Source organism: Vigna angularis, chromosome 4, assembly GCF_016808095.1.
Source record: "Vigna angularis cultivar LongXiaoDou No.4 chromosome 4, ASM1680809v1, whole genome shotgun sequence".
Taxonomy (NCBI): Eukaryota; Viridiplantae; Streptophyta; class Magnoliopsida; order Fabales; family Fabaceae; genus Vigna; species Vigna angularis.
Window position 1 is genome coordinate 34,021,010 of NC_068973.1, and position 14,156 is coordinate 34,035,165.

Sequence of the window (14,156 nt, forward strand, 5' to 3'; positions counted from 1 at the left end):
TTTTCGAAAGTGACTTTGTTGTATAAGATATATAAGCTTACACACAAATTAATATTAACATAAAATTATTTCTACTATAAAAAAAAACTGATCCAAACAAATTTAAATAAATAAATTTAATTTTAAAGTGTTTTAACACAAATACGTATTTTTTGCATAGTAATCGCACAGGAAACATCATTGTAAGAGAAATAATGGAGTAGCTGGCTGCCCAAGCTTCTTACACAGTGTCTTAGTACATGCAGATAGATACACGGGTGTATTGTTTTATTTTTCAGGGACGAATAGTAATAATAATTTTTAAGCAAAAGCCAAAACCCCCGCAACGATCCCACACTGACACCGCCTCCACCTTCACTCCACGGTGGCGCCGTCGCTTCCTCTCTGTCGTCCCGGCGTTTTACCACGCGCGCGTACTCACCACGCAAGCAGCAACCTACCCTTCTTGTCGCTTTTCACTTGCACATTCCACATGGGTTTCGTCCGTTAATTATTTTCATTAATTAGGGGTGTGTCTCTGACGCTCCTTTAAATCGGCGTGAGGTTCGGTGAAACTGAGATAACATTCCCAATGCTAGCCTCCAAACTAATCACAAAGACTTGTCCAATAAGATTCACCCACGTGCGACAAAGTAAAGATCGAGAGTGAAAACCAGCGGGGTTCACATGAACCTCACCGCATCGTGATACCCCCTTCTCCTTTACCACCAGAATTAAATAAAGCTGCCTCTTCCCCATCGTGCTTCTTCTCTCCAATTCGCATTCGATCTTTCTTCTCCCCGCGCGTCTCCGAGAGATTTCTAGGGTTTTTTTGTCAGTGAGATTGAATTGAATTTCCGCACGCAGAGAGAGAGAGACCTAGGGTTTTTTAATATTGATATTTTTCTATTGGTGGTGACCGGGATGGGTCATTGCATTGGTTTCTGAATCAAATTTCACTTTGCAAATCCGAATCTCAGTTCCTTCAATGTGATGACTCCTGACGCCGCCGGTGAATGGCTCGATTTCGTTTCCGGCGCCTCCGATTCCTCGCCATCTTCGTCGTCGTCGTCGCCGTCTTCGCGAGTGACGAATCGGAGTCAGAGCGTGAACTTTCGGTGACTGATTTCGATTGGAACCTCTTCCATCAGGACTACTCGCCGCCCGCTCCGCCGCCTCCGCCGCCGCATCCACCGTCTGTGTCATGCGTCGACGATCTCGGCGGAGTCGGGACTCTGGACACGACGTGCAAGATCGTGAATGACGTGAACCTCACCCGCGACGTGTACATAGCAGGGAAGGGCAATTTTAACATCCTCCCTGGGGTGAGGTTCCACTGCGAGATTCCCGGGTGCATGGTAACCGTTAACGTCACTGGTAATTTTAGTTTAGGTAGCAACTCGTCGATTGTGACCGGGGCTTTTGAGTTGGAGGCTGAAAATGGTGGTTTTGGGAATATGTCGGTTGTGAACACGACGGGTATGGCGGGACAGCCTCCGCCGCAGACGAGCGGCACTCCGCAGGGGGTTGAGGGCGGTGGTGGGGGTCACGGCGGGAGGGGTGCTAGCTGTCTTGTCGACATGACGAAGCTTCCGGAGGACGTCTGGGGAGGGGACGCGTATTCGTGGGCCTCGCTGCAGAACCCTTACAGTTTTGGGAGCCGTGGGGGGTCGACGACCAATGAGAGGGACTATGGTGGGTTGGGAGGGGGGCTTGTAAGGTTGACTCTTCATCAAATTGTTGAGATGAATGCAAGTGTTTTGGCTGATGGGGGTGATGGAGGGACAAAGGGCGGAGGTGGCTCTGGAGGCAGCATTTACATCAAGGCTTACAGAATGTAATATTTTTTTTGTCTTTTTCCCCCCCTCGTTTGGTTAACATAAGGATATATTTATGTTCTCTGGTTATACTTGGGACATGAGTGATATGACAAGTTACTATATTTGTTTCTCTGGAATCTTCTATCTGAGGTTCTTTGTAAACAACTGTTTATATGTTTCTGCGTTGCTGCATTTGAGATGTGGTTGTCTAAGTCTAATATCACCATCACAATTATTTTGATGGTATGAGTTCAAATTACCAACTTTGTAAGGCTAATACAGAAGCTTAATACCCAAAGTCAGCTGTTGAATGTATATTTCTAAAATATGAAATTTACAGTAGAAGGATATTTTCTCCATAATCCCTTATATTCCTTGACGTGTACAGCCACATGCCAACAATGGAATGTTAATAATTGGTTTCGTGATTGATTGTAATTGAAATGTAATGTTGTGAATCTAGTTTTTATGCTGTTCCATTGATATGCTTTTTTTCTTTCTGGAAATGAGCAGGACTGGCAATGGGATTATAAGTGCTTGTGGAGGTAATGGTTTTGCTGGTGGTGGAGGTGGCAGGGTTTCAGTTGATGTGTTCAGCAGGCATGATGAGCCCAAAATATATGTGCATGGTGAGGATTTTTAGTTTGTGCATCGGGTAACTGTTTCCAAATATACTCTGCAGAAATCCTTCCCTGCAAATTGAGTGCTCATAAATGCTTAATCTCTTATAATAAATAAATTAATAAATAAATAAATATATATGGTAACATTAATATAGGGATCACTTTGTTGCATGCCACTCTCTGTCATTGATTTGTTAATGGGCATGAGGAAAATGTTTTAGAAATCAATGCTAACATTTTTCAGCATTTTGAAATAAAAATTAGGTTGCTCTCTAGAATTAAGTATCACTGGAGTTGGAAAATATGATTTGATGATATACTGTTTATCAACCTGGAACCTACTTTTTTGCCAACTCATGTAGGTGGGGTAAGTGATCGTTAATTAATTAAATACCCTTGGCCTATAGTCAGTTGCTTGAAATTCTATTATGACTTTTTTGTTGTGTTAAACTTGTTGGAACTCCAAACTTATCATCAGTTACACTGACTGCACTGCACGATTGATTTCTTATTTCAGGTGGTAGGAGCCTTGGCTGTCCCGAAAACGCAGGTGCTGCTGGGACTCTTTATGATGCAGTCCCTCGAAGTCTTATAGTTGATAACTATAACATGACAACCGATACAGAGACTCTTCTCTTGGAGTTTCCAAATCAACCCCTTTGGACTAATGTTTATGTTCGAAATAAGGCCAGGGCAACAGTTCCATTGCTTTGGAGTCGCGTACAGGTTTGTCAAATGAAGATCCATACATTAATTGGATAATCCCGATGTCAATATTCTGTTAATAAACTCTTTCTTCTCTTGTTTACTGACACCAGACATTCTCTCCTCCCTCTTGTTTTGCTTGTATCCTCAATTTTTTACATCTATCAAAACGTTCATTAGTAAACTCAAGATGAGCATATGCAGTCACTTTTGAGTACCTCTAATAAAACTTAATATCTGATTAAGCCAGGAACTTTTCTGAAAAGGTAATTTACCGTTGTTCTACTTCTGACCGTTTGACCAGTCATACACCTGAAAAATTCTGACATCCCCTCTTTCATCCTATGTGCTGAATGATGCATATGTCTTAGACTTTTATATTATCCTGATTATTCTTGCTAAAGTTGACTCCCTCAAAGAACCCAAGTGCTGAAAAATATCTCCAGTAGTAGATATGGATATTTTTAGTTAACAACTTAAGCAATACGAGTAACTCCCACTGAGGATATTGTTGAAGATTAAAGCATTGAAGAACCAAAGACATTAACTTCTCGGTTTGGCTTTCATATGCCTTTAATCCATTTGCTTGATATATATTTTGCTTATATTGGCATGTTCAGTTAATTGTTGGTCGTTTGAATCCATATTGGTTGTTCCCCTTGATCTTGACTTGTATTTTTTCTATAGCTCAGGAGTTTTCTTGATGTTAATATGAATTATATATATAGAATCTTCTAATTCTAATGTATTTAGGGGTTGGGGCGATGCCTTTATTACTTTTTATTAAAGGTTTTCTATTTATATTTGCTTTTGTTTCTAATGAATTCTTTTATAAAATGCTAAGTTTCCTCCTGATCATCCCTTCATATTGTGATCCTTGTGCCCTTTTAATTTCAATCTGTTTTGAAAACAAAATGTTTGGCATGTGAAGGACATCTGTGCAACTGTCTTTTTCTTTTTATCCATTATATAGGTGCAAGGGCAAATAAGTATCTTGCAGGGTGGGGTGTTGAGCTTTGGTCTACGCCACTATGCTACATCAGAGTTTGAGTTATTAGCTGAAGAACTGTTGATGAGTGATTCTGTAATGAAGGTAGTTGGAATGAGTTTTAATTTTACAGCGATATTGTTTATTGGGACATGTTGACATCTAGTTCCTGTATATGTTGCATCTTTTACCTGTGCTGTAGAACTAGTAAACAAAATGAGCATATCATATATATAGGCTGCACTGATTTTTTATTTTTCCAGTAGTCAATGTTACAATGTCATTTGTTGATGTTTTTACACGTAAAATTTTATGAAAAAGGTTTATGGAGCTCTTCGCATGTCTGTAAAAATGTTCTTGATGTGGAACTCAAAAATGCTCATAGATGGTGGGGAAGATGTGACTGTGGAAACTTCTTTACTTGAGGCCAGTAATTTGATTGTTCTCAGGGTATTTAACCACTCCTCGAATGAATAATATTAGTGCATGTATGATCTTCACAATTTGACTCATTGGGTTTCATTAACAGGGGGCTTCTGTGATACATTCTAATGCAAACCTTGGAGTTCATGGACAGGGTCTGCTTAATTTGTCAGGACCAGGAGATTGGATTGAAGCACAGCGTTTGGTTTTATCCCTATTTTATAGTATTCATGTAAGGCATTGTTTATTTTCACCACCAATCTATGTAATTTTATAGCCTTTTAAATTTTAAACACTTATTTCCCCCATTTGATTTATCTTTATTTATGAATTAGGAGGTCTCATTTCTTTTTCATTAGACTAGTTTTTTTTAACTAATCTTTTCAAATTATTTTGTTACACGTTTCTTATTCTTTTTTAATTTTACTGGCTGAAATTGTAGGGCTTTTTCTATTTTTATTTCTTTATTTAGAAAACATTGTAAGCATATCCTAACCATTTCCAATTATTAAATATTTTTTGATTATTAGTAGTAGAATAAAATGACACGAAGAAGTTTTCCTTTGGGTCTAAAACATAATTCGCTTGAACAGAAAAATGATGATATATACCTTCAGTTAACATTTATCAGACAAACCTTACAATGAGGTGAAAATCAAAGAGATGGTATAGAGACAATCGTATTATGTGCATCTAAAGTCGATTAGAATCCCCAAATTTTTACCTTCGCCTACCAAATATCCCAAAGCAATGCATATATAACTTGTTACTAAAATAAGGTGAATAAAGAAACTGTCTGAGGAAAATATCATAATGACAACTGAGCATTGATAAAATCTCTTTTTACACCATGTCAAGATCTTGGGCTTTATTTGTGGTGCAATGGACTGTTTTTTGTTCCTTGTGTCATTCTTTCGGTGGCTCAGTTGCACTCTTCTGATGCTTTGGTTCTCCCACCACTTCGGGTCTGATTCTTGTTAATTCCATCTCTTTAAATGAAACCATTGTGGTAACTTGGTTGGACATTAATAAATGATGATAATACTCTTTGTGCTTATGTTTTATTTCAGCATTATTTGGTCTTAGCTCTACAACTTGACTTTATTTTTTACATCTTTTGTAGGTTGGGCCTGGATCTGTCTTGCGTGGTCCATTGGAGAATGCAACGACTGATGATGTGTACGTTTGGAAGTTGTCAAAATATTGTTAGGTGATTTCTCATTCAACACATTTTGATTGTAGTTCTGCTAAATTTCCATACCTTTATGGTTTACAGTACTCCAAAGCTTTACTGTGACAATAAAGATTGCCCCTACGAATTACTTCACCCCCCTGAAGATTGCAATGTGAACTCTTCCCTGTCTTTCACACTTCAGGTACTTTATGAAGTATTGATTGTGTAATAGATTTGGTTGTGCTAATATATATCTACAGTTGAAACTTGAAAATTCTGTATGTTGCCTTTCTAGATCTGCAGAGTCGAGGATATCCTTGTCGAAGGCCTTATAGAAGGTTCTGTTGTTCATTTCCACAGGGCCCGGACCATAAGTGTTGAATCTTCTGGAAGAATATCTGCCTCTGGAATGGGTATGCTTCTTTGTTGTGTGTGGTGGTTGTCACTTTTGGATTCAAGTAGTTGGATTTCCTAGAGTGATTGTGTCAAAAAAATTGCAGGCTGTACTGGTGGTTTGGGTCATGGAAATATTCTAAATAATGGTATTGGCAGTGGCGGTGGGCATGGCGGTAATGGTGGGGATGCATGGTATAATGATAATCACGTTGAAGGTGGCAGTTCATATGGGGATGCAAACCTGCCCTGTGAACTTGGTAGTGGAAGTGGAAATGGCAACTCTACATATATCACAGCTGGAGGTGGTATCATAAGTAAGCCAAAGTTTATGTTTGGGCTAATTAATGTTTCTTTATGAATAATGGAAGATGTTGATTGCCGCTAAGTTTCTTCTTTAATTCGTATTCTTCTGTTGTATTATCTGTTAAGCAGTTGTTGGATCATTAGAACATCCTCTGTCAAGTTTGTCCATTCAAGGTTCTGTAAAAGCTGATGGAGAGAATTTTGATTCGGTAGTCAGAAATGAAGGTTTTGCAGGATTTGACAATTTTACTGGAGGTCCTGGGGGTGGATCTGGTGGCACTATACTATTGTTTCTTCATACACTTGCCATTGGGCAATCAGCTGAACTTTCTAGTATGGGGGGATATAGCAGTTCTAATGGAAGTGGTGGTGGGGGTGGTGGAAGAATTCATTTTCATTGGTCTGACATTCCCACTGGTGATGTTTATCAGCCAATTGCTATTGTGAAAGGTGGCATTCAGACCAGGTATTTCTATTTCAAGTTTTTGCTGCAACTCTTCAATATTATTTTTATTCTGATTTGCGTAACATTTTTAGCTTGTCTTTTTTTTCCCAGTTTGCATAACTGAATTTTAACCAAGAATAAGTTGTCACCAGTTTCTGATGTTATCTTTGCTAGTTGTTGAATGGATGCTTGTTTTGTTCCATTTTTTTTATTTATATCTATTGTTTCTCTGGAGTATATTTTAATAGTTCTTTTTCCCTATCATCTTGGTACGGGCTTCTTAGATAGGCACTAACGCAGAAGATAATATAGTGAGGAGCCAGTTAACCATTTCTTTTGTTTCTCTGTTTGAAAATGAAGTACGATTAATGATATAAAGTCCCTTTGGAACAAGATAAGGCATCTTCAAGATCCGGAAAGAAAATTTTTAAAATAAAAAGCAAAAATCTGTAAAGGAAACGTGGGAAGCTAATACTTTTGCATATAAGAGATGGATGTTACTTGAAACAGCCTTGGGAAGAACTCATGAGAGAGCATAAGAACATAACCCTTTCCCAGTTATTTAAGGGATGTTATTAGAAGGGGACTTTAAGCCTAACTCAACCCCACAAAACCGGCTTGTAGGGTGAGGTTTGCATCCACTTATAAACTATGAATTGGCCTTATCTCTAGTCACACACCCCTCACGCCGAGGTATATACATCTCGAGCGTGGGATTAGACATTTTTAATAGGTGGTCTGCTAGCGGCCCGATAGCGGGTGGAGCAATATGCCCAGCAAACAACAAATATCGCTAAGATAGGCTCTAACCATGGTTCTGATACCATGTTAGAAGGGGACTTTAAGCCTAACTCAACCCACAAAACCGGTTTGTAGGATGAGGTTTGCACCCACCTATAAACTATGAATTGGTCTTATCTCTAATCGATGTAGAACTTCTAACAACTGTAAAACACGGTTAAAGATTTGTGCACCCTGCTGCACGTGATAATAGCCAATTATCACTTTTGGCATTCTACTCTTTTCAGCCGAACCCTTTAAATTGGACTGTAAAAGACTTCTCTAGCATAGGACACTTCCAGTGATCATTACTTATTTCAGATCCTGAAATGTTTGTCTGTCGGATCTGTAGCACACTTTTTCTGTTAATCCGTTTTGGCCCATGTATTTCTTTTTTTTTTTTTGGTATGAGGGTTATAATTAGAAGATATTTTATTTTATTTTTTTAATTTTACTGTTTGCTTTGGTGTTTTAGAGTTTTTTAACTTTTAGCTTGTACATTTCAATTTCAAGAATTTAATTGGAATAGACTGATAATGTGAAGATTTCTTACAATCATTCAACCGCGAATTGTGATGTTTGATTACATTGTTTACTTTTGTGATAATTGATTTGAAAGTCATATCTAGTGTAATTTCTTTTAAAATGGCTTTCTAAAAATCTTTAAAATAAAACCATTTTGATCCCCAAATAATATTAGGTTGTATGTGCTAGTGGTAATGATTCATCTCATTAGGACACGTGACATGCTTCTCTTGGGATTGGAGGGGAACTATGTTCAGCTCCAGGGGGTGATTGGAGTCCCTAACCTAAGAAAACTTCAAATTATTCTCTTTTTTGTTTTAATTTATCAACTTTTGTTCCATTGAAGTTTCTATATTTTGTCTCTACTTCATTTCAGTTTCTGCCTTTGCCTTTGGTTTGTGTTATAATGGAAATTTAAAAACTTTATAATTTTATCTTGATTATGATAGGGGAGGAAAGGGTGAGGGTCAGGGTGGAAGTGGAGCTAATGGGACAATAACTGGGAAGGATTGCCCTAAAGGGTTGTACGGTACCTTTTGTGAGGTATAATTTCTTTCCACCTGCCCTCAATTCTTACATTTCCCATATTTGTGTGCTCTAGCTGGCCTTTTCATCATGGGATTTTCCATATATATTGGATGTGACCTTATTCTACATTTCTGTATGCTGGTAGTTTGAGTAAATTTGTTACTTTTAATGTTAAATGTATGTGGAGGGCCAAGAGTTTTATCATAATGGTTGTCGACATCATCACCATTTAGGTTATGCATTGTTTTTTTTCCAGCCTCAATATGGTGGTTGGCTAATTAGCCTGGCATGTTGATTAAATTTCTGATAGTGATGTACCGTATTATCTGAGGATAATTTTACTTCAAACCTTTGTGGGAATTATACTCGAAAGGATATTGTTAATGTGCCACGTTATAGTAGACATAAAAGCAAATATCTAATGGATAAACGTGTATGAAGGATCAGTGGGTGACACTTGTTCCTGCTGTGTTCTATGATAGTTATACTGTAGCCTCAATATGACGGTGCCTGGGTTGACAGGAGTCTGGTGTTTTGAGTATATTTCTGGCAATGATATACTGATAAATCTAAAGGGAAGCTCACCTTTATTAGTTAGGCCAATTATGATTATTAATGAAAATATGTCAAGTTTCTGATTATATATTCATGTCAACCCCAAAAATATGCTGATGTTTTTGATATTTTTGTTCTTAGTTTGACTTAAGGACCTATACTTTATTGATTCTTAGTTGTATAACTTAGTTCTTACAACAATGGTATGGTAATTTTATTCTATACTGTCATGTTATTGCATGGCCTTTTTATTTTGTTGAAAAAAAATTCCTTGAAGTTTTTTCATTTACAAAGCTTTAGCATTGCATAAGACTTTTACAATTTGTTACTTCGTGCAATTTTTTCATTTGCAGTTTTGTAAGGCTTTGTGCGCTGGCATATTGTCTTTTCTTTTCTCAATCTTTCTACTGTGGCAAAAAATATTGTATATTTTTTACTATTTCTAGCTGAGTGCTGCTTTGAAGCTTTACATAAATTAGTGTTGGTGTTGAAAGGATTCTGTGTAATATACAAAGCCTAGACACTTGAAATGTTCTAATAATAAACTCTAATAACATATTAGTAGTTGAAAGTGCTGGATTTGACAGCAGATTTTCATATAAAGATGTCAACCTTAGTTTTAGCTTCTATTCACGTTAGTAGAATCCAGTGTCCATTTTAGTTACATTCAAAATGTGACTACTAGTGTTTGAATGATGAAAACAGTTTTTGTTGCAATGTCATAGTTGCAAGCTTTTGGTTCATCATGTTTTGGCTGAGCTTATTCTGAGTTGTCCTCATCAAAATTGATGAGGCTACATGGGTGCTGGTTCCAGCTTCTTATGAACCTAGACTGGCCACTGCTTTGGAATTACTGCTCTAGAGCAGGGTTACTCAACATAATAGAAGCTTTCTTTACCCTTTTTTGTCTCATGTTATATTTCTACTTTCTTGCTTTCCGTTTTTGATGACTTAACTGATGCTTGTACTTCTAAAGTTTCTACTCATAGGCTTTTATATTTCTTGCTTCCCTCCAGGAATGTCCTGCTGGGACTTACAAAAACACTACTGGATCTGATGAATCACTTTGTCTCCATTGTCCTGTTAATGACCTTCCTCATCGCGCTGTTTATATTCCAGTCCGAGGTAGAGGTTATTATTTAATGGATGATTACACAGCAGACATTCAAGGGATTTTATTCTTATTTAGTTTGAAGTATTTGTTGTCCAAGTTGAATGATTTGTGTACTGTCTTTCATTTTTTTGTCTCTTTATTCTTGGTGGTAAATGATATAATGTGAGCTCCTTTCTTCATAGTATATCTCTAAAGCATACCCATTTCATTTTAATCTCTGGTGCATCATCAATGCGTAATTTGCCATTTTGTCCTTTTGTCCAGGTGGTATTACTAAAACCCCTTGCCCATACCAATGTGTTTCGGACAGATATCATATGCCTGACTGCTATACTGCTCTTGAAGAGTTAATTTACACATTTGGTGGGCCTTGGTTATTTGGTCTATTTCTTACGGGTCTCTTGATCTTGTTGGCACTGGTGCTCAGTGTTGCAAGAATGAAATTTGTTGGTGTTGATGAATTACCTGGCCCAGCACCCACCCAACATGGTTCTCAAATAGATCACTCCTTTCCTTTCCTTGAGTCACTAAATGAGGTTTTTCTCAAACCATGTGGTTCCTTTTTAGTTTCCATATTCTGAAATTTGTGAATTTAAGATTACGTGCCCCTTAACAGTATCTATTTTGATTTTATTTTCAAGATTTTTTATTATTGGCATGATGACAACAATGTGCTGCATAGGTGTTGGAGACAAATAGAGTTGAGGAGTCCCAGAGTCATGTTCACAGAATGTACTTTATGGGGCCTAATACTTTCAGTGAACCCTGGCATTTGCCACATACGGCGTCAGAGCAAATAATGGATGTTGTGTAAGCAAACATTTTCTGTTTGATCACTATAGATCCCATGGTTAAATTTGAGGATTTCAGCTTCTTTATTTGTAAACTGTTTTTTGATTATGATATTGAGATCTTTCAACACTTGACATGGCAGTTATGAGAGTGAATTCAATACATTTGTGGATGCGATTAATGCTATAGCTGCTTATCAATGGTGGGAGGGAGCAATATATAGTGTTCTTTCTGTTCTTGCTTATCCGCTTGCATGGTCCTGGCAACAGTGGCGCAGGAGATTGAAGTTGCAACGATTACGTGAGTTTGTTCGATCAGAGTACGATCATGCTTGTCTTCGTTCTTGCCGATCACGAGCCCTCTATGAAGGGATCAAGGTTTGGACTTGTTCATATATTTGTTGAGCTTGTGAAGAGTGAAATAGTGGATATTCTATTGATGCATCTCTTGATCTTGTTCGAAGTTATCTTCATTTGATCCAATGTAACTGTTGAGTTTGTTGAATATGTATAACTGGATACGTGCTGACTGATCAGTTTGTTTTTGTTTTTATTTCAGACTTGGTTAGTTGTATTTATGTTGTTAATAATCAGCAGCGACATGTCATCAGATGTCAGTTTATTGTATTATCACTTATTTTTCATAGATAGACAGGTTACATCATAACATCATTAATTCAAAACTATTTGGCATGTTTTTAGCTAGTGGGAGATAAAAAGTTCTTGATATTTTTTCTTTCCTGCCTGATGTCAGGGTAATGTTGTTGTAATTTTGAACGTAAGAGTTGTTTCTTTTTATTTTAAGATAGCTTACCTCACTCTAGGTTTTGGCATACTTCTTCGTTCTACTGTCTGGGGCTATTTAGACCAAGCAATTAAGAATTTCAACTTTTCATTTATTGAAATCACAGCTGTTTCAAGTATTTAATGCTGTTTCATAGTGTTAACTGACCCATAAAATATTATAGGTAAATGCAACTACTGACTTCATGCTGGCATATGTGGACTTCTTTCTTGGTGGCGATGAAAAGAGGATAGACCTTCCTCCTCGATTACATGAAAGGTTCCCAATGTCATTGCCTTTTGGAGGTGATGGAAGTTATATGGTTCCATTCTCCCTGCACAATGATAATATCCTTACCAGCCTAATGAGTCAGGTTTGTTTATTTATTTTGGGATCTGTGTTATGCACAGATGCACTTAAGACACATGCCTTACTTTTTGTTCCATTCTAACGAATTTAATTATATGCATACCTTTAATGATGTTTGCAGTCAGTACAACCTACAACCTGGTATAGATTGGTTGCTGGGCTGAATGCACAACTACGGTTGGTTCGCCGTGGACGGCTAAGAGTAACATTTCGACCTGTCCTCAGATGGCTTGAGACTCATGCCAATCCTGCATTGAGTGTCCATGGTGTGCGTGTTGACCTTGCCTGGTTTCAGGCTACAAGCAGTGGCTATTGCCACTATGGGCTTATGGTATATGCTCTTGAGAATGGTCAAGCCACTGGAGGAAGTGCCGATGGAGCTTTAAGAACTGAGGAAAGAGCAAGGTAATCTTTTATACATATTTTAGTGGAATGTGGTATGATTTTGATGGTATTATACTTGATACTCTCTGTTTGTTTATTAATTTTTGGTCTCTAGGGTCCAGAGTGTTAAAAAGGAACATCCTTTTGGGTTTGCCAGAAGCAGAGCTCATTTAGGCCCTGGTGGAAGAACTGAGGACAATTATATAAGGCGACAAATGCATGGAGCTGCTTTAGATGTAAACAATTTGCAGATGCTTGACGAGAAGAGAGATATCTTTTATCTTCTCTCTTTCATACTTAAGAATACAAAACCTGTTGGACATCAGGTATTTCTAGTATTGATTGTTTTCTGGTTTGCTAGACAAAATTGCTAATTTTTGGCTGACTAATCTGATTACTGATTTCTTTCTTTTTGCTCCTGTTGACTGCAGGACCTTGTTGGTTTAGTAATCTCAATGTTGCTTCTAGGAGATTTTAGTTTAGTATTACTTACTCTGCTTCAGCTGTATTCAATTTCTTTGGTGGATGTCTTCTTTGTGTTGTTTATATTACCTTTCGGCATTCTTCTCCCTTTTCCTGTCGGAATTAATGCTCTCTTTAGTCATGGGCCAAGGCGTTCTGCAGGCCTTGCACGTCTTTATGCTCTGTGGAATCTTACATCCTTCATAAATGTTGTGAGTAAATCGAATTTCAGCTGGTTGGGGATATTTGATCCTTCAATCTATTGTTTATTTGTAGGGCCAATAAACCTTTCCTTTTTTTTCACTGGTTTTAATTGGGATCTTGTGTTTTTTGGAACTAGGTTGTTGCATTTCTTTGTGGATATATACACTACAACTCTCAATCGTCTTCCAGTAAAAAACACCCGAGCATTCAGCCATGGAGTATCACGTAAGTGTCTGGTTTAACTTTGGTTTAAGAGCCTGCTTATTTGGGAAAATCTTACTCTGTCTGGGGATGCGTGCATGCAGGGATGAAAGTGAATGGTGGATTTTCCCAGCTGGATTGGTTTTATGTAAATTGTTCCAGTCTCAACTCATTAATTGGCATGTTGCCAATCTGGAAATTCAAGACCGGTCCTTGTATAGTAACGATTTTGAGCTGTTCTGGCAGTCATGATGGTATGTTCACAGCATATAATTCAACATTAACTTTTTACCCCCATTTCCCTCCTCTCTCGATCGATCCATCACATGTTCTCAGTTCAGTAATATAGGATAGATCAAAGATTGATTGACATAGAGATGGTAGTATTTTAGATAAACTCGAGGTGGGAGAAACAGAACTACAGAAATCCAAAGTAGAAGTTGTAGAGGCATTCATTACTGTAACATCTAATGTTCAATAGTTCTTTTTAAAAAAAAATTAAATCATTTTCACCTTCATTTTTCCTACTGTGTAAATATCAAGTAACTAAGCACATTTATGTTGTAGTCGTGGACTACTTTTTTTATTATGTTCAATTGGCCA

General features: G+C 37.6%; 1 protein-coding gene across 3 annotated transcripts; it reads left to right on the top strand.

Moving 5' to 3' along the window:
• Positions 1-568: 568 nt before the first annotated feature.
• LOC108331499 (uncharacterized) lies at positions 569-14,071 on the top strand. Of its 3 annotated transcripts, none has more exons than XM_052875786.1 (22): positions 569-1,816; positions 2,313-2,428; positions 2,940-3,148; positions 4,101-4,220; positions 4,437-4,541; positions 4,645-4,770; positions 5,662-5,717; positions 5,815-5,914; positions 6,008-6,125; positions 6,213-6,422; positions 6,541-6,877; positions 8,611-8,704; positions 10,261-10,369; positions 10,623-10,894; positions 11,041-11,168; positions 11,293-11,527; positions 12,118-12,306; positions 12,424-12,707; positions 12,802-13,012; positions 13,118-13,360; positions 13,489-13,577; positions 13,658-14,071. In XM_052875786.1, exons 1-22 carry the CDS (start codon positions 996-998, stop codon positions 13,803-13,805), a joined length of 4,320 nt encoding a protein of 1,439 aa, XP_052731746.1. In that variant the 5' UTR covers positions 569-995; the 3' UTR covers positions 13,806-14,071. The 3 variants fall into 3 exon arrangements, with proteins under 3 accessions (XP_052731746.1, XP_052731747.1, XP_017421697.1); XM_017566208.2 differs by having other exon boundaries at positions 571-1,816; positions 4,437-4,565; XM_052875787.1 differs by lacking the exon at positions 4,437-4,541.
• Positions 14,072-14,156: the final 85 nt, after the last annotated feature.